General features: G+C 44.6%; 1 protein-coding gene and 1 long non-coding RNA gene across 6 annotated transcripts; both read left to right on the forward strand.

Moving 5' to 3' along the window:
* Window positions 1-682: 682 nt before the first annotated feature.
* On the forward strand, window positions 683-6,427 carry LOC123093138 (uncharacterized). Of its 4 annotated transcripts, none has more exons than XR_006445120.1 (7): window positions 683-989; window positions 1,133-1,242; window positions 1,975-2,104; window positions 2,444-2,511; window positions 2,570-2,740; window positions 2,970-3,634; window positions 5,764-6,427. It is a non-coding gene; the product is annotated as an uncharacterized lncRNA (long non-coding RNA). The 4 variants fall into 4 exon arrangements; XR_006445121.1 differs by lacking the exon at window positions 5,764-6,427 and adding an exon at window positions 4,773-5,427 and having other exon boundaries at window positions 2,577-2,740; XR_006445122.1 differs by lacking the exon at window positions 5,764-6,427 and adding an exon at window positions 4,773-5,427 and having other exon boundaries at window positions 1,979-2,104.
* A 10,115-nt stretch (window positions 6,428-16,542) lies between these two features.
* LOC123093139 (uncharacterized) lies at window positions 16,543-23,772 on the forward strand. Of its 2 annotated transcripts, XM_044515049.1 has the most exons (3): window positions 16,543-17,086; window positions 19,763-22,874; window positions 22,954-23,772. In XM_044515049.1, exons 2-3 carry the CDS (start codon window positions 21,931-21,933, stop codon window positions 23,591-23,593), a joined length of 1,584 nt encoding a protein of 527 aa, XP_044370984.1. In that variant the 5' UTR covers window positions 16,543-17,086; window positions 19,763-21,930; the 3' UTR covers window positions 23,594-23,772. The 2 variants fall into 2 exon arrangements, with proteins under 2 accessions (XP_044370984.1, XP_044370986.1); XM_044515051.1 differs by lacking the exon at window positions 16,543-17,086 and having other exon boundaries at window positions 17,141-22,874.
* The last annotated feature ends 991 nt before the right edge of the window (window positions 23,773-24,763 follow it).

Genomic DNA, 24,763 nt, shown 5'->3' on the forward strand with positions numbered 1-24,763 from the left:
TGTTAGAGTTATGTACTCCCTCCGATCCAAAATAAGTGTCCTGGTTTTAGTTTGAATCGGAGAGGAGTAGTATAGAAGGATTTGGAGAATAAAATAAATGAACCGAGGAACTCTTCTGTAAATTTAGACTAGCCCTTGCAATGATGTACTCCCTCCGTCCGGAATTACTCGTCACATAAATGAAGAAAAATGGATGTATGTAGAACTAAAATACGACTAGATACATCCATTTTTTCGAAAAATATTTTCGGATGGAGGGAGTAATTGTCAGGTGGAACTCAATGATTTTACATATACATGAGCTTGCTGAAATTACTTTGCACAGTAAGTTTACAGTGCTACAAGCGGTTACATTGAGACAATGAGGTTGCCAGAACTGCAGAAATCAGGGTAAGATACATAGTGGGAGGAACCCAGCCTCCTTGGAGTTTAGCGATTCCCGACCGTCGGATCTGGTCCTTGATGCGTTCTGGGCCGTTAGATGACGAGATGGAGAGATGCCGGCCGCTGGATCAAAATGTGGCACGGTGGATCGAAACAGTATGCGCCCCGGGCTGCCACCGCTCGTAATTCCTAGATCACGCCGATGGTATTTTGGTCATTTCGCATATGACTATAAATAGACGGAAGCTCCGTGAAAAAACCTAGCCGCCGCCTCCTCGTTCGCTCGCTCGCTTCCACTCCTCCCGTAGCCGCCTCCCTCCCTCCCTCCCACTCACCGCCGATCTTCCGTACACCCCCTGCCATCGCGCGGCTGCCGTCGCTGCCGCTCGCCTCGCCCTCCATCCCCAGCGTCTCCCCCCCCCCCCCCCCCCCCACACACACACACACCGAAGGCCTCCCCTTGCTCCGCCTCTTCCTCGACCTCTCACGCTCGCTCGCGACCCTCAGCCGTGGCTAGGGTTTCGGGCTGGGCATCGCCTTCGTCGCCGGCGTGGCTCCAGCGGACCCCGGCGGCTCCTCTCCGTCTCCTCCCTCGCCCCCCACACGTGCGGTTCCGCTTCCGCTGGCCATGGGGTGCAGCCTTGCAGGGGCGCACCGGGCTGGGCCTCCTCTGTTTTCGATTAGTTCATCCTCCTCCTCTCTGATCTGCTCTACCTCTCACCCTCTCCTCTTTTTCCTTCTCTCTCAGATTTGGTGCAGCAGCCGCTGTGGATCAAGTTCTTGGTGGAGATGCAACGGATGCTCAAAGTGATTCATCAGGGAGGACCCCCGCCAGTAGAGGGATGGCTCCTGTCCAAGGTGAATTTCTTCTCTTCCTTCGTTTCTTCTTCTTTAGCACAAGAATAATTTCTCATTGGTTTGACCGAAGGTTTGCTGCTATATCAATTTAAGGTGTTGTTATTGAACTAAAAGATAATGTCGTTGGTCTTCCCAGAACAAAAAAAATGTTTTTTTCTTGCATGGGTTCAAGCATACTGACCAAATAAATTATTGTGCATAATACCTAAATCATGTGCTATTATCCGGTTAAGTTAATTTCTTCTCCTGTTACATTTTAGAATCGATATTTTTTGTTAGATTGACCCTCCAATATATGGGAAACTCATTCTATTTTTCTAGCTTCTGAAGATTCTATCAAAGCATGTGGTTAGTATCATAAACAAAACAGTACAACCCCATTATCTGTTTAGAACCACAAGTAATACATCCTGGATACACCACAATTTGGTCGACCTCTGCAATTAGCAAAGTTTAAACACAAGATATCTAAAATGATAAGCAACGAGTAATATGGAACGGAGGGAGTAGTTCAGTAAGAAACATTGATAAGCATTTATGTCCTCTCTTCTAAATGGTGAAAGAAACTACAGTACAAGATTTGAAGTCATGTAACATAATTCTTTGAAGTTTGGAAACACCATCTACTACCCTAGCACTTTGTTGTTCTAGGTTTTATTATTTGTAGCTTTGTATGCTGCTGCTCTGCTGCCACTACTTTATGCTTAATACATATGTATAATTGTTGTGTAGAAAGGCCATCCATGGGTTATGGCAGGAGACCAGGAGAAGAACAAGCAATTTTATCTAAAAATAGAAGAGCTAGCACCAAAGAGCCCCAGCCCACCTCCAAGATCAAATTCTATATAATTCATGAATAGTGGTATGATGCTTCTGCTGCCCTTTTATTAAGATGAACATGCTTTGATTGGTTAACTGAATAAGGCATCTCAAAATAATTCTGAGATTCTCATTTGGAGCTTCACTAAGAGCCTAACATGCATTTGTTGAGTAGTCGTCCTTTAAAGATAGATGTATTAGATGCCTTGGCGATTTCTTTGTGGTGTAGATTTATATTATCAACGTATTTTCTAACCGCGAAGTTTATCTTGGTCGATATGTAAATTTTTATTTATTGAAATTACTTTAGGTGATTGGTTGATGCACAGTCCTGAGCAAACAAACCTTACTCATCCCCTTCTCTGTAAATCATTGTATGCAGGTTGTCGACACATCTTCTAACAAAGTCACCTCTAATGATCCTTCTGTCGACAAGCAGCTAGACCCAAGGTTAGTCTCTGAAGATGTCTGTTCATAATTTATTGTTCTCTAAGTTCCAAATGATTAGTCTCCAGAAAAAGCATGGCCGCCGGCACAAAATGGACGAAGAAGAGGTGAGCTGCCGCGACATTGAAGCTCTCGCACCGCTGCTCCCGTCGAGCTCGCGCGTGCAACGGATCTGATGGCGAACACAGCCCGTCTGTCCGCCGGCACCTCCAAGCAAGGCCTACAACAGCAGGTGAGCCCCCTACTCTGCAATTTTTCTTCACATCCTTTGAAACGTGTTGAGAGATCGCTGAAATTTATATCTGCTCTCTTGTCCTGAAAAATAATGTTATCTAGAAAGATGGCTCTATCCAAAAGATCACCGAGATCCCAAATGCGGGAAATATGACCACCCCTCGCTTTAGTTCCAACGAGGTGTCAATTTACAGATGTGTCTAAATTTTTCTATATCATTGAACCAGAACTGTTTGGGAGATCAAGCAGAAAATTGTTGGCTGTCGATCGTGGCTGCTACATGGATCAAAGCCAGAGCCTTAATATCAACATGGATCTGTATAACTTCATTGCACTTCCACGCCTGGTCCATGGTTTGCCTGTCAATTTAGATACTGTTTAGCACTCTGTGATTTTACTGAAAATTTAGCAGTCAGTGTTGAACAGGTCGTTACATCCCCACGCTTGAACAAGTCACATGACAAGGCGTTCAATCAAAGCTCTCTCTATATGTGGTCTACTATAAAATATATTACTTTACCATAGTAGAATCAAATAGATTGGTTATCCTGTGTTATCATTATGCCCTGCTTTTAGTATATTGTAAATCTTGCTTTGTACCGAATCTTTATGCAAATCGATTATCCTGGGCTACCACTATGCCATTCTCTTGGAATGTAATGAATCTTGGTGCAAATCAGTTATCCTGTCAAATCTTGATGCTTTTTTACTTAACCACTATTATTATAAATATGCATTCTGTTGAACCAGCTCCTTCTATGGGAGACGCTTGACCATTGCCTTACACAGGCACTACACGTTGCGCTTTCTGATGTAAATCACTTCCTGGACAGGCGACACGCATCCTGATGCAAATCAGTTCCTGGACAACCAACTTGAGATCAATTATCCGGTAGGTTGACTATACCTTGGTTTTAGTAGTCTTTAATGTTTTTGCTCTATACTTCTGACTACTATTTCTAACTTAGCTTAATAGCCCTTCTGGGCTCAACTGTATTAAAAAATATGGCTTACAATTGTTGTTCTGGATTATGTTGTCCCTTTTGCGTTGTCGGATGCTTTACCTTGGCAGCATGGTTTAAATTCCTTGCTTTCTCCATGTGAGTTTTCCAAAAAGCTTCTCTATTTCAGGAACCAATTTTGCTCTTTGATATTGCATCGACCAATGCTCAGTACCTAATATAACTAAAAGTCGATTACCGGGTCAATACACCTTATAAAAGTTATGAATGGGCAATATGTGGCCATCTAGAGTAGAATTTGTTTATTGATTGATATAAGGGTCAAATTAGTCTTTTCTCAAGGTAATCACCACTGTTTTGTTTTTAGGCTTATGTGCCTGATTTTTTTAGGATCTCCGTGTCAAGGTGGGGATATATCAAAGTAATGCCATGTTCTAATTATAAATGAAGAGAAAATTAAGAACTTAGTAATTACATAGTAATCATGGCTAGAGTATAGAGGTCAGAGATGTACAAATGATTTATTAAAAAAATGTATTTGCAACAGCACACTGGATCACATCGGGTATGCATTTTTGTAGAATATAAGTCAGTTTAGAACTTTTTACCACGACAACTAGAGTAAATCCATCGTATATATTCAGTAGCGTATATATTTAGATATTCATGATGCTGCATAAGCATACTTCAGTTCGCGTGGGAGCACTAGCTGCTGGCGTATATATACATGTATTTCTTGGTTCTAACTAGATGCATGCCAATCTTAGAAAATATAGTAAGTACCTATCCTGAAATTATGACTCGCGTGAGGTGACTATCTGTAGATAACTATCGTACTTGCATAGCTGGTTGATTTATTTGATTATAATCAAACCGAACTATTGTAATTTTGAGATCATGGTTATTCAAATGAAAAATGATCAAAGAAATACATGTGCAGAGTCACATCTCTTGAGATCATGATTAGGCATGCAATTACTCCTTCAAATTATTGTGATATTGTATTGCTCTTTAGTCTAATATAAATTATGTAATGCGGTGCTCCACCTCCTTCTCTCTTCTTGCCAGGACATATACCCGGATTGCATCTATGTTCTAAAATCTTATCCAGACCTGATCAATATGTGAAAATTTAGTGAGGGGTGCCCCTGGTTACTCACGTCGCTCCAGGTTCACATTGTATTGACTTGCAGCGCCAGCCTGCCATTTGGCCTGCAGCCCTGGTCGTTGCAAGTTAGCCTTACATAGGTATAAGGGTTTTAGTACTTCATTAATGTAACAAAGTGAAGAGAAAACTGCTGCATCGAATTACTAATGGAGTCGTTTCGATGAGAACTGATAAAGAATATATTTCATGACTGAGACATTGATATGAAATTTGAGTATTTAATAGAGAAGTCCAGTTCATATATGAAGAAAAAGAAAGGCATTATGTACTACATTGACAGTGATTGTTAGCCCATTATGGTACTTCAAATCGGATAAAGAATATATTTCCTGACCGAGACATGGGATTTAGAGTCTCAGTTCTGATATGTACATAAATCTCCTTTTATTTTGTCATGCTACTGATAGTTTTGATATGGGACTATTTGTTTTGTTTATGTCTTATAAATAATGAAATGGCATATATGTTAAGTTCTCCTATTTTAATTATATTATGTTGTCGATGATGTATGGTTCTGGAATTTGGAGATTAACATTCAGGCTTTGGTATCTTGTATGTTTTTGCGTTCTACTAAACTTGATGCAAACAATTTGTCCTATCTGGCACTGGCTTTTTGGAACAAATTTTGTCATGTGCGTGCAAATTAATTATCCTTTTGACTTAGTATACTCAGATTACCATGTTTTTGGTATATCTCTACTATTTGCGCTCTATACTAAACTCCTTAGTACCGAAAGAATGACGTGATTGGATGTACAAGATATATACATGCTGGGTCACGGTGCTCACGCGGGCAACGTGCGCCAAGGCGCGCTTCCGTTCTAGTCATATATGAAACCAAAAGAAAGGCTTCTGCAGGTTACAGACCTCACCACTCTGTGTTTGTGACAGAGGACTTCAGTTCAAATTGTCAGTCCTGAGGTGAACCCCGAAAGGCGTCATGTTGTTGTCTAGGGGCTCTCCAAGAAGAACTATAAAGGCAGGGACACCTCCAACTTTACTTCAAATGACTCAAGCAATCGGCACTATGGTTCACAAGAAAGTGGCTTGACCAACACCCCATGAAGCCACAACCAGGAACAGGGCACGTTTGAAGGAGCAAAAAGGCAAGTTTCTCTTCATGATTATTCATTTGTGCATACAACCCCACTTGGCGTATGCGCATGAGGACTTAATCGACTTAACTATATTTTCCAGTGCAATGTTTTGTGCAAATTAAGATAGCATCATGAGAACAAACGTGACACCTACTGCTGATTAGCATCCTACATGGCCGTTTTGGCACTGGAAAACACAAAACAAGCTATGATCATGTAAGGGCTATCTAAAACTTTGCTCCTCATTAAACGATCTTCTGTAATTGTCGGTCATTTAAGAGACCAGTCCAAATGTCAGCTTAAATATACACCAAAACATTATAACATGGCTTTATCATTCTGGATGGAAATCTGGAGTGTTTCCATCCAAGTTACATTGTTCTTGAATGGTAATACTTTGTCACCCTACTAGAGTTGTTAATGTAAATGGTGACAAGGTGATCATTGTCACCTCATTGATACCGTCCAGATTCACTTCATGGCAGCAATTTGGGACTGCCCAAGAATAGATATAGTTTATCATATGTATAAGAAAAAAATTGTTACTGTCTGCTTTTGGCCTTTGGGGTTGGGGAGCAAAGAGACTCCAGACTCCAACAGGGGCAGGTTCTCTGTTTTTTTTTCTTTCAAGGATACATCAAGCAGACATATCGAGATCATAGATAAAAGATGTCAAGATGGAGGGTTTTTACAACGTTACAACACAACCCACGGTTGCACGAGCCCGAGTCCGCATGCTAACTACTCGCTACCACTCAATCGATCTAACCTAGTTGGGAGTGATCTTACCTCCCTCAGCAGGGCCGCAGCCCTCCAGTTATGTCCCTCCGCCTCGATCTGCCAGAGGACCGTGCTGACAGATGGGGAAGCTCCGTTGAACACGATGTCGTTCCTATGTTTCCACAATGTCCAAGCCACTAAAGTGATCACTGTCCATGTTTCCTTCCTCTTGGTCTTCTCGATGTTAAGGGAAGTCCACCATCGAACGAGCTCAGCCTCCGGCTCCGGAGTCCAGTGAGGCTTTCCCCAGTTGCCCATAGTGACGAACCATATTTGTCGAGTGAAAGCACATCCAAGGAGTAGGTGATTGATCGTTTCTGGCTCCTGATCGCAAAGCGGGCATGCCACCGGATGTGGCAATAAATGTCGTTGCAATCTGTCCGTCGTCCAACATCTTTTCTGCGCCGCCAGCCAGGAAAAGAACTTGCACATTGCCGGTGCTCTGGACTTCCAAATCTCCATTGCTCCCGCGGACTCAATACATGTGGCAAAATGAGCTCGACAAGCTGACTGAGCCGAGAACAAGCCATCTCCTTCCAACAGCAGACAACTTTGTCGTCAATCCTGTCCGCTAGTTGGATATTCTGTAGTCGGTCGACCAATTGTATGAACTCTTGTAAGGCTTGGGTGTTCATGTTGGGCGACACATCACGCCACCATTGTCCTGACTTAGCTTGCCTCACTGTCCTTACTTTGGTTGCGCTCTTCTTGATGACACGAAATAGGTTTGGCAGGATATCATGTATGCGTCCCTCTTAAAGCCACCAATCCGTCCAGAATAAGACCGTGGATCCGTCCCCAATGGTGCACTTTGTGGCTGCTCTGTAGATGGCTAGTGAGTCCGATGAGACTTGAATGTTGAATTCTGCCCATGATCTAGCCGGATCCGTCCTTGCAAGCCACGACCATCTTGCTCTTAGCGAGATATTAAGCAGGCGCAGATTGGGCATGTTGGGGAACGTTGCAGAAAATTAAAATTTTTCCTACGGTTTCATTAAGATCCATCTATGAGTTCATCTAAGCAACGAGTCAAGGGAGTGAGTTTGCATCTACATACCACTTGTAGATCGAGTGCGGAAGCGTTCAAGGGGATGGTGATGATGGAGTCGTACTCGCCGTGACTCAGATCACCGATGACCAAGTGCTAAACGGACAGCACCTCCGCGTTCAACACACGTACGGTACGGACGCCATCTCCTCCGTCTTGATCCAGTGAGGAGGAAAGAGAGGTTGAGGAAGACAGCTCCACCGGCAGCACGACGGCGTGGTGTTGGTGGAGAAGCAGCACTCCGACAGGGCTTCGCCAAGCACGTACGGAGGAGGAGAGGTGTTGGGGAGGGGAGGGGCTGCGCCTTGGCTTGTGTATGCAGCCCTCCCCTCACCCCTCTATTTATAGGGGAAGGGGCAAGGGGGGCCGACCCCTCTAGATGAGATCTAGAGGGGGAGGGGGGGGGGGCGGCGGCCAGGGAGGGGGGACTTGCCCCCCAAGCAAGGGGGGCACCCCCTCTAGGGTTCTCCCCCAACCCTAGGCGCATGGGCCCAAGGGGGGGGGGGCGCCCAGCCCTCCAGGGGCTGGCTCCTGCCCCACGCAGCCCATGTGGCCCCCCGGGAGGGGTGGCCCCTCCCGGTGGACCCCCGGAACCCTTCCGGTGGCCCCGGTACAATACCGATATGCCCCCGAAACCTTTCGATGTCCATATGACAGCTTCCCATATATAAATCTTTACCTCCGGACCATTCCGGAACTCCTCGTGACGTCCGGGATCTCATTCGGGACTCCGAACAACATTCGGTATTCACATACAAGTCTTCCTAATAACCCTAGCGTCACCGAACCTTAAGTGTGTAGACCCTACGGGTTCGGGAGACATGCAGACATGATCGAGACGGCTCTCAGGTCAATAACCAACAGCGGGATCTGGATACCCATTTTGGCTCCCAAATGCTCCTCGATGATGTCATCGGATGAACCACGATGTCGAGGATTCAAGCAACCCCGTATACCATTCCCTTTGTCAATCGGTACGTTACATGCCCGAGACTCGATCGTCGGTATCCCAATACCTCATTCAGTCTCGTTACCGGCAAGTCACTTTACTCGTATCGTAATGCATGATCCCGTGACCAAACACTTGGTCACTTTGAGCTCATTATGATGATGCATTACCGAGTGGGCCCAGAGATACCTCTTCGTCATACGGAGTGACAAATCCCAGTCTCGATCCGTGTCAACCCAACAGACACTTTCGGAGATACCTGTAGTGCACCTTTATAGTCACCCAGTTACGTTGTGACGTTTGGTACACCCAAAGCACTCCTACGGTATCCAGGAGTTACACGATCTCATGGTCTAAGGAAGAGATACTTAACATTGAAAAAGCTCTAGCAAAACGAACTACACGATCTTGTGCTATGCTTAGGATTGGGTCTTGTCCATCACATCATTCTCCTAATGATGTGATCCCGTTGTCAATGACATCTAATGTCCATAGTCAGGAAACCATGACTATCTGTTGACCAACGAGCTAGTCAACTAGAGGCTCACTAGGGACATGTTATGGTCTATGTATTCACACGTGTATTACGATTTCCGGATAATACAATTATAGCATGAATAAAAGACAATTATCATGAACAAGGAAATATAATAATAATGCTTTTATTATTGCCTCTAGGGCATATTTCCAACAGTCTCCCACTTGCACTAGAGTCAATAATCTAGTTACATTGTGATGAATCGAACACCCATAGAGTTCTGGTGTTGATCATGTTTTGCTCGCGAGAGAGGTTTAGTCAACGGATCTGCGACATTCAGATCCGTATGTACTTTGCAAATATCTATGTCTTCATCTTGAACATTTTCACGGATGGAGTTGAAACGACGCTTGATGTGCCTGGTCTTCTTGTGAAACCTGGGCTCTTTGGCAAGGGCAATAGCTCCAGTGTTGTCACAGAAGAGTTTGATCAGCCCCGACGCATTGGATATGACTCCTAGGTCGGTGATGAACTCCTTCACCCAAATAGCTTCATGCGTTGCCTCCGAGGCTGCCATGTACTCCGCTTCACATGTAGATTCCGCCACGACGCTCTGCTTGCAGCTGCACCAACTTATTGCTCCACCATTCAACATATACACGTATCCGGTTTGTGACTTAGAGTCATCCAGATCTGTGTCGAAGCTAGCGTCGACGTAACCCTTTACGACGAGCTCTTCGTCACCTCCATAAATGAGAAACATGTCCTTCGTCCTTTTCAGGTACTTTAGGATATTCTTGACCGCTGTCCAGTGTTCCTTGCCGGGATTACTTTGGTACCTTCCTACCAAACTTACGGCAAGGTTTACATCAGGTCTGGTACACAACATGGCATACATAATAGATCCTATGGCTGAGGCATAGGGGATGACGCTCATCTCTTCTTTATCTTTTGCCGTGGTCGGGCATTGAGCCGAGCTCAATCTCACACCTTGCAATACAGGCAAGAACCCCTTCTTGGACTGATCCATTTTGAACTTCTTCAAAATCTTATCAAGGTATGTGCTCTGTGAAAGACCTATGAGGCGTCTCGATCTATCTCTATAGATCTTGATGCCTAATATATAAGCAGCTTCTCCAAGGTCCTTCATTGAAAAACACTTATTCAAGTAGGCCTTAATGCTGTCCAAGAATTCTATATCATTTCCCATCAAAAGTATGTCATCTACATATAATATGAGAAATGCTACAGAGCTCCCACTCACTTTCTTGTAAACGCAGGCTTCTCCATAAGTCTGCATAAACCCAAACGCTTTGATCATTTCATCAAAGCGAATGTTCCAACTCCGAGATGCTTGCACCAGCCCATAAATGGATCGCTGGAGCTTGCATACTTTGTTAGCATTCTTAGGATCGACAAAACCCTCCGGCTGCATCATATACAGTTCTTCCTTAAGATGCCCGTTAAGGAATGCCGTTTTGACGTCCATCTGCCATATCTCATAATCATAGTATGCGGCAATTGCTAACATGATTCGGACGGACTTAAGCTTCGCTACGGGAGAGAAAGTCTCATCGTAGTCAATCCCTTGAACTTGCCGATAACCCTTAGCGACAAGTCGAGCTTTATAGATGGTGACATTACCATCCGCGTCCGTCTTCTTCTTAAAGATCCATTTGTTTTCTATCGCTCGCCGATCATCGGGCAAGTCAGTCAAAGTCCATACTTTGTTTTCATACATGGATTCTATCTCGGATTTCATGGCTTCTAGCCATTTGTTGGAATCTGGGCCCGCCATCGCTTCTTCATAGTTCGAAGGTTCACCGTTGTCTAACAACATGATTTCCAGGACAGGGTTGCCGTACCACTCTGGTGCGGAACGTGTCCTTGTGGACCTACGAAGTTCAGTAGCAACTTGATCCGAAGTACCTTGATCATCATCATTATTTTCCTCTTCAGTTGGTGTAGGCATCACAGGAACATTTTCCTGAGCTGCACTACTTTCCCGTTCAAGAGGTAGTACTTCATCGAGTTCTACTTTCCTCCCACTTACTTCTTTCGAGAGAAACTCTTTTTCCAGAAAGGATCCGTTCTTGGCAACAAAGATCTTGCCCTCGGATCTTAAGTAGAAGGTATACCCAATGGTTTCTTTAGGGTATCCTATGAAGACGCATTTTTCCGACTTGGGTTCGAGCTTTTCAGGTTGAAGTTTCTTGACATAAGCATCGCATCCCCAAACTTTTAGAAACGACAGCTTAGGTTTCTTCCCAAACCATAATTCATACGGTGTCGTCTCAACGGATTTAGACGGTGCCCTATTTAAAGTGAATGTAGCTGTCTCTAGAGCGTATCCCCAAAATGATAGCGGTAAATCGGTAAGAGACATCATAGATCGCACCATATCCAATAGAGTGCGATTACGACGTTCGGACACACCGTTTCGCTGAGGTGTTCCAGGCGGCGTGAGTTGTGAAACGATTCCACATTTTCTTAAGTGTGTACCAAATTCGTGACTTAAATATTCTCCTCCACGATCCGATCGTAAGAATTTTATCTTTCGGTCACGTTGATTCTCTACTTCATTCTGAAATTCCTTGAACTTTTCAAAGGTCTCAGACTTGTGTTTCATCAAGTAGACATACCCATATCTACTCAAGTCATCTGTGAGAGTGAGAACATAACGATATCCTCCGCGAGCCTCAACACTCATTGGACCGCACACATCGGTATGTATGATTTCCAACAAGTTGGTTGCTCGCTCCATTGTTCCGGAGAACGGAGTCTTGGTCATTTTGCCCATGAGGCATGGTTCGCATGTGTCAAATGATTCATAATCGAGAGACTCTAAAAGTCCATCAGCATGGAGCTTCTTCATGCGCTTGACACCAATGTGACCAAGGCGGCAGTGCCACAAGTATGTGGGACTATCGTTATCAACTTTACATCTTTTGGTATTCACGCTATGAATATGTGTAACATTACGTTCGAGATTCATTAAGAATAAACCATTGACCATCGGAGCATGACCATAAAACATATCTCTCATATAAATAGAACAACCATTATTCTCGGATTTAAATGAGTAGCCATCTCGTATCAAACGAGATCCAGATACAATGTTCATGCTCAAACTTGGCACCAAATAACAATTATTAAGGTTCAAAACTAATCCCGTAGGTAAATGTAGAGGTAGCGTGCCGACGGCGATCACATCGACTCTGGAACCATTCCCGACGCGCATCGTCACCTCGTCCTTCGCCAGTCTCCGCTTATTCCGCAGCTCCTGCTGTGAGTTACAAATATGAGCAACGGCACCGGTATCAAATACCCAGGAGTTACTACGAGTACTGGTAAGGTACACATCAATTACATGTATATCAAATATACCTTTGGTGTTGCCGGCCTTCTTATCCGCTAAGTATTTGGGGCAGTTCCGCTTCCAGTGACCCTTCCCCTTGCAATAAAAGCACTCAGTTTCAGGCTTGGGTCCATTCTTTGACTTCTTCCCGGCAACTGGCTTACCGGGCGCGGCAACATCTTTGCCGTCCTTCTTGAAGTTCTTCTTACCCTTGCCCTTCTTGAACTTAGTGGTCTTATTGACCATCAACACTTGATGTTCTTTCTTGATTTCAACCTCTGCTGATTTCAGCATCGAGAATACTTCAGGAATGGTCTTCACCATCCCCTGCATATTGTAGTTCATCACAAAGCTCTTGTAGCTTGGTGGGAGCGACTGAAGGATTCTGTCAATGACCGCCTCATCCGGGAGGTTAATGTCCAGCTGGGACAGGCGGTTGTGCAACCCAGACATTTTGAGTATGTGCTCACTGACAGAACTATTTTCCTCCATCTTACAACTATAGAACTTGTCGGAGACTTCATATCTCTCGACACGGGCATGAGCTTGGAAAACTAGTTTCAGCTCCTCGAACATCTCATATGCTCCGTGTTGCTCAAAACGCTTTTGGAGCCCCGGTTCTAAGCTGTAAAGCATGCCGCACTGAACGAGGGAGTAATCATCAGCACGAGACTGCCAAGCATTCATAATGTCTTGGTTCTCTGGGACGGGAGCGTCACCTAGCGGTCCTTATAGGACATATTGTTTCCTGGCAGCTATGAGGATGATCCTCAGGTTCCGGACCCAGTTCGTATAGTTGCTGCCATCATCTTTCAGCTTGGTTTTCTCTAGGAACGCGTTGAAGTTCATGTTGACATGAGCGTTGGCCATTTGATCTACAAGACATATTATGCAAAAGTTTTAGACTAAGTTCATGATAATTAAGTTCATCTAATCAAATTATTTTAATGAACTCCCATTCAGATTAGACATCCCTCTAGTCATCTAAGTGTTACACGATCCGAGTCGACTAGGTCGTGCCCGATCATCACGTGAGACGGACTAGTCATCGTCGGTGAACATTCTCATGTTGATCGTATCTTCCATACGACTCGTGTTCGACCTTTCGGTCTCCGTGTTCCGAGGCCATGTCTGTACATGCTAGGCTCGTCAAGTTAACCCTAAGTGTTTTGCATGTGTAAAACTGTCTTACACCCATTGTATGTAAACGTAAGGATCTATCACACCCGATCATCACGTGGTGCTTCGAAACGACGAACTTTAGCAACGGTGCACAGTTAGGGGAGAGCACTTCTTGAAATTTTTGTAAGGGATCATCTTATTTACTACCGTCGTTCTAAGTAAACAAGATGCATAAAACATAATAAATATCACATGCAATTATATAAAGTAGTGACATGATATGGCCAATATCATATAGCTCCTTTGATCTTCATCTTCGGGGCTCCATGATCATCTTGTCACCGGCATGACATCATGATCTCCATCATCATGATCTCCATCATCGTGTCTTCATGAAGTTGTCACGTCAACGACTACTACTTCTATGGCTAACGCGTTTAGCAACAAAGTAAAGTAATTTACATGGCGTTCTTCAATGACACGCAGGTCATACAAAAATAAAGACAACTCCTATGGCTCCTGCCAGTTGTCATACTCATCGACATGCAAGTCGTGATTTTTATTACAAGAACATGATCTCATACATCACAATATATCATTCATCATTCATCACAACTTCTGGCCATATCACATCACAAGACAATTGCTGCAAAAACAAGTTAGACGTCCTCTAATTGTTGTTGCATCTTTTACGTGGCTGCAATTGGGTTCTAGCAAATACGTTTTCTTACCTACGAATAACCACAACGTGATTTTGTTAACTTTTATTTACCCTTCATAAGGACCCTTTTCATCGAATCCGCTCCAACTAAAGTGGGAGAGACAGACACCCGCCAGCCACCTTATGCAACTAGTGCATGTTAGTCGGTGGAACCGGTCTCACGTAAGCGTACGTGTAAGGTTGGTCCGGGCCGCTTCATCCCACAATACCGCTGAAGCAAGATAAGACTAGTAGCGGCAAGCAAGTTGACAAGATCTACGCCCACAACAAAATTGTGTTCTACTCGTGCAATAGAGAACTACGCATAGACCTAGCTCATGATGCCACTGTTGGGGAACGTTGCAGAAAATTAAAATTTTCCTACGGTTTCACCAAGATCCATCTATGAGTTCATCTAAGCAATGAGTCAAGGGAGTGAGTTTGCATCTACATACCACTTGTAGATCGAGTGCGGAAGCGTTCAAGGGGATGGTGATGATGGAGTCGTACTCGCCGTGATTCAGATCACCGATGACCAAGTGCTGTACGGACAGCACCTCCGCGTTCAACACACGTACGGTACGGACGACGTCTCCTCCGTCTTGATCCAGCAAGGAGGAAGGAGAGGTTGAGGAAGACAGCTCCACCGGCAGCACGACGGCGTGGTGTTGGTGGAGAAGCAGCACTCCGACAGGGCTTCGCCAAGCACGTACGGAGGAGGAGAGGTGTTGGGGAGGGGAGGGGCTGCGCCTTGGCTTGTGTATGCAGCCCTCCCCTCACCCCTCTATTTATAGGGGAAGAGGCAAGGGGGGCCGGCCCCTCTAGATGGGATCTAGAGGGGGGGGGCGGCGGCCAGGGAGGGGGGACTTGCCCCCCAAGCAAGGGGGGCGCCCCCTCTAGGGTTCCCCCCAACCCTAGGCGCATGGGCCCAAGGGGGGGGGGGGCGCCCAGCCCTCCAGGGGCTGGCTCCTGCCCCACTCAGCCCATGTGGCCCCCCGGGAGGGGTGGCCCCTCTCGGTGGACCCCCGGAACCCTTCCGGTGGCCCCGGTACAATACCGACATTGCCCCCGAAACCTTTCGGTGTCCATATGACAGCTTCCCATATATAAATCTTTACCTCCGGACCATTCCGGAACTCCTCGTGACGTCCGGGATCTCATCCGGGACTCCGAACAACATTCGGTATTCACATACAAGTCTTCCTAATAACCCTAGCGTCACCGAACCTTAAGTGTGTAGACCCTACGGGTTCGGGAGACATGCAGACATGACCGAGACGGCTCTCAGGTCAATAACCAACAGCGGGATCTGGATACCCATGTTGGCTCCCACATGCTCCTCGATGATGTCATTGGATGAACCACGATGTCGAGGATTCAAGCAACCCCGTATACTATTCCCTTTGTCAATCGGTACGTTACATGCCCGAGACTCGATCGTCGGTATCCCAATACCTCGTTCAGTCTCGTTACCGGCAAGTCACTTTACTCGTACCGTAATGCATGATCCCGTGACCAAACACTTGGTCACTTTGAGCTCATTATGATGATGCATTACCGAGTGGGCCCAGAGATACCTCTCCGTCATACGGAGTGACAAATCCCAGTCTCGATCCGTGTCAACCCAACAGACACTTTCGGAGATACCTGTAGTGCACCTTTATAGTCACCCAGTTACGTTGTGACGTTTGGTACACCGAAAGCACTCCTACGGTATCCGGGAGTTACACGATCTCATGGTCTAAGGAAGAGATACTTAACATTGAAAAAGCTCTAGCAAAACGAATTACACGATCTTGTGCTATGCTTAGGATTGGGTCTTGTCCATCACATCATTCTCCTAATGATGTGATTCCGTTGTCAATGACATCTAATGTCCATAGTCAGGAAACCATGACTATCTGTTGACCAACGAGCTAGTCAACTGGAGGCTCACTAGGGACATGTTATGGTCTATGTATTCACACGTGTATTACGATTTCCGGATAATACAATTATAGCATGAATAAAAGATAATTATCATGAACAAGGAAATATAATAATAATGCTTTTATTATTGCCTCTAGGGCATATTTTCAACAGGGCACTCCCAAACCCCCAAACTCCTTCGGCGAGCAAACTTTGTCCCAGGCAACCAAACAATGCCCTCCGTGCACGTCCCGGCGTCCCTTCCACAAAAAACCTCTGTAAATTTTGTTGGCAGCTTCTATCGTTTTGACGAGCAGGTCCATCGCCATCATGGCGTGTATTGGCATGAATGCCAGGGTGGTCTTCACTAGCTCCAATCACCCGGCACGGTACAGCAGTCTTGCTTGCCAAGCTGGTAGTCTGTCCGCCATCTTGTCCACCATGAATTGTAGTTGACTCGCTCTGATCTTCCTTAGTCCGAGTGGCAGGCCAAGGTATCTACATGGCCACCCCAACACTGGGCTACCCATCTCGGCAGCTATGGTGCTGATCTTTGTGTTGTTTTCAAGGTCTTAAACTACCATTGAAATGTATTCTTTGTGTCCTTCATTGCAGATTAGCTTGAATATTTTACTCTTGAATCTTGATGCAGTTCTAATTTCTGGACCTTGTGTCCTTGCACATTGGTGGAGCTGAATTTTTTCAGAAAATAACCCTGATCAAGGTAAGGAACTGCCCCTGCCGGTAGTTGAGCTCACCACAACATGGGAGCAGGTAACTTTAGTACTCCCTTGATAGAAGTTTTTTACATTTGCCTCGAGTAAAAAAAAAAGGGTTCCTGGATAAGGTGTTGAATAAGCTTAGCCTTTTTCAACAAGGTGTCCATTTAAGTAAGAACAACACCATAGCATTGGGCCACCAACATAACAATTTATCAAAGTAGTGAACGTGAATCAACTAAACATGATGAACGTGACTAGAAGAAATTCCCATGTGTCCTCGAGAATGCTTTGATCATTATAAGAAATAGTCTGGGCTTGTCCTTTGCAATATAAGGATTGAGCCACCTTGCTGCACCTTGTTACTTTGGTTATTCGTTACTTGCTCCTAATTTTCTTGCTATCAAACTATCTGTTATTACTACTTTACACCACTTGTAGAGAATACCTTGTTGAAACCGCTTATCAATTCCTTCTGCTCCTCGTTGGGTTCGACACTCTTACTTATCAAAAGGACTATGATTGATCCCCTATACTTGTTGGTCATCAGAGATTTCTTCATGAAAAACTTGATATGATCATTCCTATGCTTACTTCTAATTTTAAAAAGTTCCTTCTAATCCTAATGATGTTCCTTTAGCTTCTTTGATTGAAAAAAATAAGGATCAAGTTGATGTTAATTTTATTTTAGGAATAACTTTAGTAACAATGCTTATAGGAGTAATTTTGGGAAAAATACTTGGTCGTATCCTCCTAATCCTTCAAATTCCTATGGGAATTCTTACAACAATAATGATTGAATACCTAGTGAACTTGAGGGGGTTATAAAGCATTTTATTGTTCAACAAAAGGCTGTCAACATTAACGTAAGTGAAAATTCTGTAAAATCTTGATTCTGTTGCTTGTACGGTTGATAGCCTAGTCCATGAAGTTGATTTGCTTAAGATAAAAATATTACCATCTTCTAAAGATGATATACCAGAATCTCGAAAGCTATCCAAATTTCCATAGATTACAATGCTAAGATGATTGCTATGCTAAGAGCTCAAAGAGAAAGAGAGGCTAGGAAAGCTGAAATTCATTCTACTTCTAACGATGAGGATATTGAAATTTTGAGTACTAGTGGTGAACCAACTATAGACCGTTTGCCTAGAGGTCTTAATTATGTTAAAGATGAAGACTAATCTTGTCACAAAAATGTCAAAAGTGAGACTGGAGAGGTTAAAACTTCAGGTGGCATTACTCTCATTTTGCATTATAAGGATTTTAATTATGATAATTGTTGTGTTACTGAATGTATTACACTATTGAAACCATGATGAACTCTCCTAATGCTTATGAACAAAAAAAATTGTTGGAAACTTCCAATTTATGTATCTTCAATCATGGCAGTACAAGGTACACTAGAAATAATAAAAAATTACATATAGATCTGTAGATCACCTACCTCCGACTACAAGCACTGAAGCGAGTCGAAGGCACACCACCATCATCGCCCCTCCCTCGCCGAAGCCGGGCAAGTTGTAGTAGACCCATAGGACCAGCGCAATAGAACAACAACTGCCCGCCGATGAGGAGTAGCATAGATCGGAAGGATCCACCCTGAAGACACACAAACATGGATGAACAACAAACATATCCAAGAAAATGCACCAAAGATAGATGAGCCGGAGACACACCTCCACACACCTACCAACAATGCTAGACGCACATCAGGGTGGGAGCTGGATGGGGTGAATCTTATTCCATCTTCAAGGAGCCACCAACGTGCCGTCTTCCTAAGTAGGACACGAACCATAAAGAAATTTGAAGAAACAAGTAAAAACGGAGCCCTCCCGCTGGCAACGAGTTCCACCGCGCTCCGATATCACTATGGCCACCGGAGACGAGACGGACATGCGGCGTCGCCAACGGGAGGCAGAGGAACCCTAAGCTTTATTTGGAGCAGAGGTGGCTAATTACAACTGTATCCCTAACAAAACAAAACTTTTACTAAACATATTGTTGACACACTTACCAAAGCTAGTGGAGAAAAAATAGAATAAGAGGCTTAAAATTCCGAGAAAATTAGAGGATGGTTGGGAACCTACTATCAAGATTAAAATCAAGAGTTATAAATGCAATTCTTTATGTGATTTGCGTGCTAGTGTTGCCACCATACTAAGAGCTTTATATGATGTGCTTGGTTTGAATTCTATGTTCAAATGCACTTTAATTTGACATCGTGCAGATCCAACTATTAAGAAACTTTTGGGAAGAATATATGTTGTTCAAATTATAGCAAATATGAATTATGTTCCCGTCGATTTCATTATTATGGATATAGAATGCAATCCCTTATGCCTTACAATACTTGGTAGACCTTTCTTGAGAACTATTGGTGCAATTATTGATATAAAAGAGGGCAACGTAATGTTTTAATTTGCATTAAAAAGGGGGATGGACCACTTCCCTAGGAAGAAAAATAAATTACCTTATGAATTTATTATGAGAGCTACATATGCTTTTATCATTAAGTGATGAGAAAATGTGATAAAATTATCATGCCTAGCTAAAAGGTATTAAAGAATGCTTGTTGGGTGGTAACCCAATATTTATCTTTAATATGTTTTTGTCTACATGATTATGCCACTCTAGTAATCATGTTTTGTATCTTTTCTTTAAATAAAGTGCCAAGAGTAGCCTCTTAGATATTAAAATTAAAACTACAAGTTTGATATGTGTTGTGCAGAAACATAAATGGCAGTGTCCACAAAGGGTGTGAAGGCGCAGCCGTGTTGGGTGATGATCTTTCTACGTCTTTGCGTTGCACGATGTCGATAGTGGCGCCAGACTCTCTCCGAGCGACGCTCGTCGGTGTAGATGGGAGGTAAAATAGGAATGAATACAAGTGGCCAAAACATGATGGGTGGGAGAGTGATGCCGAGAGCGGTGAAGGGAGAGAGTGGTGTCGGGGATGGGCTGTGAGGTTTTCATTCTGGAGGGGCAGCGGATAATTGATTATACAATGCCTGAAGAAAACAATAGTTACCGATGAGAAAAGGGTCTTATTTGAATACACTACACCGACAGGTTGAATACAGTAGCCCGTTAGTGATTTTTCATCCTTTTTTCTATCATCGAGGCAAGCTATCACTGACTGGTCAGTTTTAGACCGGTGTGTGATAACGATCTTACTGAGTTTAAAAGTCGATATCATTGAAACCTTAGGAGAGGCCGGTCAGTGATAAGGCTTATCACTGATGCGTGATCAATGGTTGGTCGGTGCCAAGGGGTCTCTCCTATTTAGATCTGTATCAGTGAAAGAGTGAACTACGTGTGTGGAGGCACGTACCATGGACTTCTGGCCCATTAACTGTCAGTGCCCATGATCTCATCGAGAATCATTACTTGAGAATAGGGCTCAATCGCACAATGAGTCATTGAATGGAACATAAGATGGCCCGGCTAGTTTATCTCGTTTAGCTAGCTACAAGATGCGGTTTCAGGAAAAGGTTCCAGTCTATTTTTTTAGCCTTTTATTTTTTTAAATCTTATTTACACTTTTCAATTTTTGTTTTTAAAACATTTTAGAAAATCCCATGGTTAAGAATATTTATGTTTTATTAAAAATGTTAAAAAAAACTCTGATTTTTAAAAGATGGTTCAATATTTACAAAATATCCAACTGTAAATAAATTCATATTTTTCTCAAGATGTTAAAAAAATTCAAAAAACTATTCACAAGTTTTAAAATGTGTTATTTTTTACTAAAATGTTTACATTCATAAAGAAATCCCGAAGTTTATTTTTACCTTTTTGAAATAAAATAAAGGTTATTTTTAAGGGAAAGACAACTTGATAACTAGTAGAACCGAAAAAATCTGGCTTCCACGCTGGTAATCTGGGTTGGCCCAGTCGGTGAGTCACTCTTTTGGGAGAAATCAACATTTAATCGCACAGAGCGACCAATATGACCTTGATATAATAGTGCAAAGACTCATTCTTTGGGAGGGACCGACATTTGGTCGCACAGAACAACAAATAGGACATCCATAGAATAGTGGAAAGACTCACTTATTGTATAGAGTAGCGCAAAGCTCATTTATTGTCGGTACACAATGAACATTTTAAAATGCACGTTGAAGATTCTTTTAAAATGCAAAATGAACATTTTTAATGTGCAAACATTTTAAGTATTTATTAATATTTTATAATGGCAAAAATAATATTTTTTATACATTATGAACATTTTTTAAACTTGTACGAGCAATTTTTTCTATTTCTTGATGTTTTAAATGCCATGATTTTTTTTAAATATTATGAAAAATTGTTTAATGATATGCATATTTTTTACAAATTAAGCAAACAAAAGTTTGTTCCATTCATAAAGACTTAACTATGATATTTAAAAAGTTGAATGTGTGTTAAAAAATCTTAATTATGTATTAAAAAATGTACAATATATTCGTATAAACATTCATTATATCTTTGAAAAATGTTCAATGTGCATATGGAAAATATCCAACTTTTATACAATAAATGTTCAACATGTGTATTAAAAAGTTGACTTGTATTTAAAAAGGAAAAATGGAGAAAATAAAATATAAAACTGAAAAAAATAAAGAAAACATAAGAAAAAGAAGGAAATCGGTCGGAACCTTCTGAAAACCACATGAAAGGTCGAAAACCAGTAGCCCAAGTGCATTATTTCATTTCGTTATAATAGAGGATTTACTTTTTTTGAGAATCTATAATAGAGGGTTTACTGCCGAGCAAAAGTTATACTTATATGTTGGGTTGGGCTTTGAAAAAAATAACTCCACGAATTGTCAAAGAAAAAAAAGTTCTACAACTCCACGCATCGCATCCGCCGCTCTGGACGTGCGGTCGTGCGCAGATCCGGAGAGCCCGCCGGCGATGGATCTCCCCGAAGAGATGCTTGCCGACATCCTGCGCCGCGTCCCGGCGCGCCACCTCGCCGCGTGCAGGCGCGTCTGTGCGTACTGGCGCGCCACCATCGACGCCCGCAGGCTGCTCCTCCCGCACCTCCTGCCGGGCGCGCCGCGCGGCGTCTTCATCAACATGGCCGAGGGCTTGCGCGACACCTACTTCTTCGCGCGCGGGGGGCCCACCGGCGGCGTGGACACCCGTCTCGTCGATGCGCCTACCAGGTGGTGCACAGCCTTCGTGGACCACCGTAACGGGCTCCTCCTGTGCGAGGCCAGCGAGGGCACGCGCTTCGTCTACAACCCGGCCACGCGGAGGTCGGCGGTCCTGCCGCCCGCGCCGCGCGCGGAGCCCTGGAGCGTCGCTTCCGCCGCGTACCTCGTGTTCGATCCCTTCGTGTCTCTCCACCACGAGGTTCTCCTGCTCCCCGAGCTGCCCGGCGAGCCCCAGCCCCCCGAACCCACCGACCCGCCGCCGCCACCGCCGTTCAACGTTGCGCGGCTCTTCTTCGCGGACGCCGAGTCGTCGGGGCCGCCTCAGATCGACACCGACGACGAAACGGACTACGAGGAGGACTGGTTGTCCTCGGACTCGGCGTCGGAGGATGAACCGCGGAAGCGTGCGAGGCCCCGTCAGCGCGAGCACGTCGAGGCGAAGGACACGTTGGGGCTTATGGAATGGCCGCCGTCGCCGTACGTGGTGCAGGTGTTCTCGTCCGAGACCGGCCGGTGGGGCGAGAGGGCGTTCGTCCGGGAAGGCAGAGCTCCAGGGACAGTGGCCGACATGTGGTCGGATCCACTGTCACCCAGCCACGGAATGGCATTTTATCTACCTGACTGCGGGCCGCGCCGCCGCTGCGCCGTCTACTGGCGGCAATCGCTCTACGTCCATTGCCGTGGTGGTTTCATCATGAGGTACATGAACCAATCATCATAGCAGCATCACATAACTAGCTACTGATAATTTGCTTGCTAAATTATCATATCTCTGCAGGTTGTCGCTGCTGACAGGAAAGTATGTGGTGATCAAAACCCCAGGAGTCACCAACGTTGCCGAGCGTCCGTGGGCTATGCCGCGCCTGAGCAAGTCTCGGAAGGGGGTTTACTGCACCATCATCGACATGCTAAAGCTCCAGGTATGGGTACTGACCGAAGAATCACCGATGGCGATGCCGGTGTGGGAGATGGCACATCATGCCGACCTCGAGCCCTCCATCAGGCAACTAATGCGCCAAAACCTTCAAAACTCAGAGAAGTCTTGGACCCTGGACGATCCCAGGAGACCGAAATCATGGACGGAGCAGAGATGCCGCGAATGGGACTCGGATAACGATGATGATGATGGCGCCGATGTCATCGGAGAAGAAGAAGGCGGGTACATTGGTTGGTTGGATTTCTTGGGGTATCATCCTCTCAAGGAGATTGTGTTGTTGGGCCACCAGTACGAGCGTTGCGCTTATGCCTACTACCTGAGCACTTCCAAGCTTGAGTACCTTGGTGATCTTTGTCCGGTGCCATGGGATGAGCATTATCCCGCTTGCGTGCAGGAGTCGTACGTGTATACTCCGTGCAGGATCGACATGCTTTCTGATGAGAATGGTGTCTCTGTTGATTTGAGTAAATGGGTTTCATAAGCTAGATAGCTAATGAAACAATATTAGTGAGATATGGAGTAGTAAGAAGGATTTGGAGAATAAAATGCTGTAAATTTAGACTAGCCTTTACAATGCTGTAATTGCCAGGTGGAACTCAATGCTTTTTACATGTACATTTGCTTGCTGAAATTACTTTGCACAGTAAGTTTACACTGCTACACACGTTTTCATCTGGACAGTTTTTTTTTTGAAACGAGGCAAAAGACTTGCCATTTCATTAAATAAGGGAGAAGGTTTTAGACAGAAGCCGCAAGCGGCGGACAAAGGAACATTACTCTCGCGGCATTACAATACTCAAGCGCTTGGCACCCGCCAAAGCCCAAAGCGACGCCTCGTGCTTGATCTTGTTGATGATGACCATCGATGGAACCGCCACGTTGCGAAAGACTCTAGCATTCCTCTCAGACCAAACCTCCCAAGAGATGAGCATCATCAATGAGGCTAGGGCTTTGGGAGAGCCGAGACGAGTCTGAAGGTTGCTGTCCCACCATTCTTTGACCGAAGCGCTCGCCGTCCATGTAGTAGTAGAGATGTGGTGCATTCCAAGCCACGGAAGAATGTCTTTCCAAATGCGCAATGTGAAGCGGCACTGGAAGAGTAGGTGAGCAGCGGACTCCTGTGCTTGCTTACAAAGGGGACACAAGCCACAGTTGGGCCAGCCACGACGGATCAAGCGGTCTGATGTCCATATTCTGTTTTGAAGAACGAGCCAAGCAAAGAATTTGCACCTCGGTGGAGCCCAGGCCCTCCACACAGACTTGACAAGATCAGAGGATATGAGACCTTCGAATTGTGCCTTGTATGCCGATGCAGTAGTATAAATCCCATCCTTAGTGAACTTCCAAGTAATAGAGTCTTCCACATCTTCCTCAAGAGCCACCGTTGATAATTTTTCCCAAAGGTCAACAAACTGCTCGATATGCGCGATGGACAAACCATTGGTGCCATCAATATTAGTGATCCACAGGTTGTTGGTCATGGCTTGTTGGACCGATGAGTTCTTCTTGCGAGAAAGGTGAAAGAGGGCCGGCGCGATGTCACGGGGGCGCAAGCCATTGAGCCACGACGAGTTCCAGAATTGCGCCGTTCGTCCGTTGCCAACAAGGACCGTAGTGGCAGCCGCAAAGAAGTGTCGATCATCCTCCGTGC

Source organism: Triticum aestivum, chromosome 4B (assembly GCF_018294505.1).
Source record: "Triticum aestivum cultivar Chinese Spring chromosome 4B, IWGSC CS RefSeq v2.1, whole genome shotgun sequence".
NCBI lineage: Eukaryota > Viridiplantae > Streptophyta > Magnoliopsida > Poales > Poaceae > Triticum > Triticum aestivum.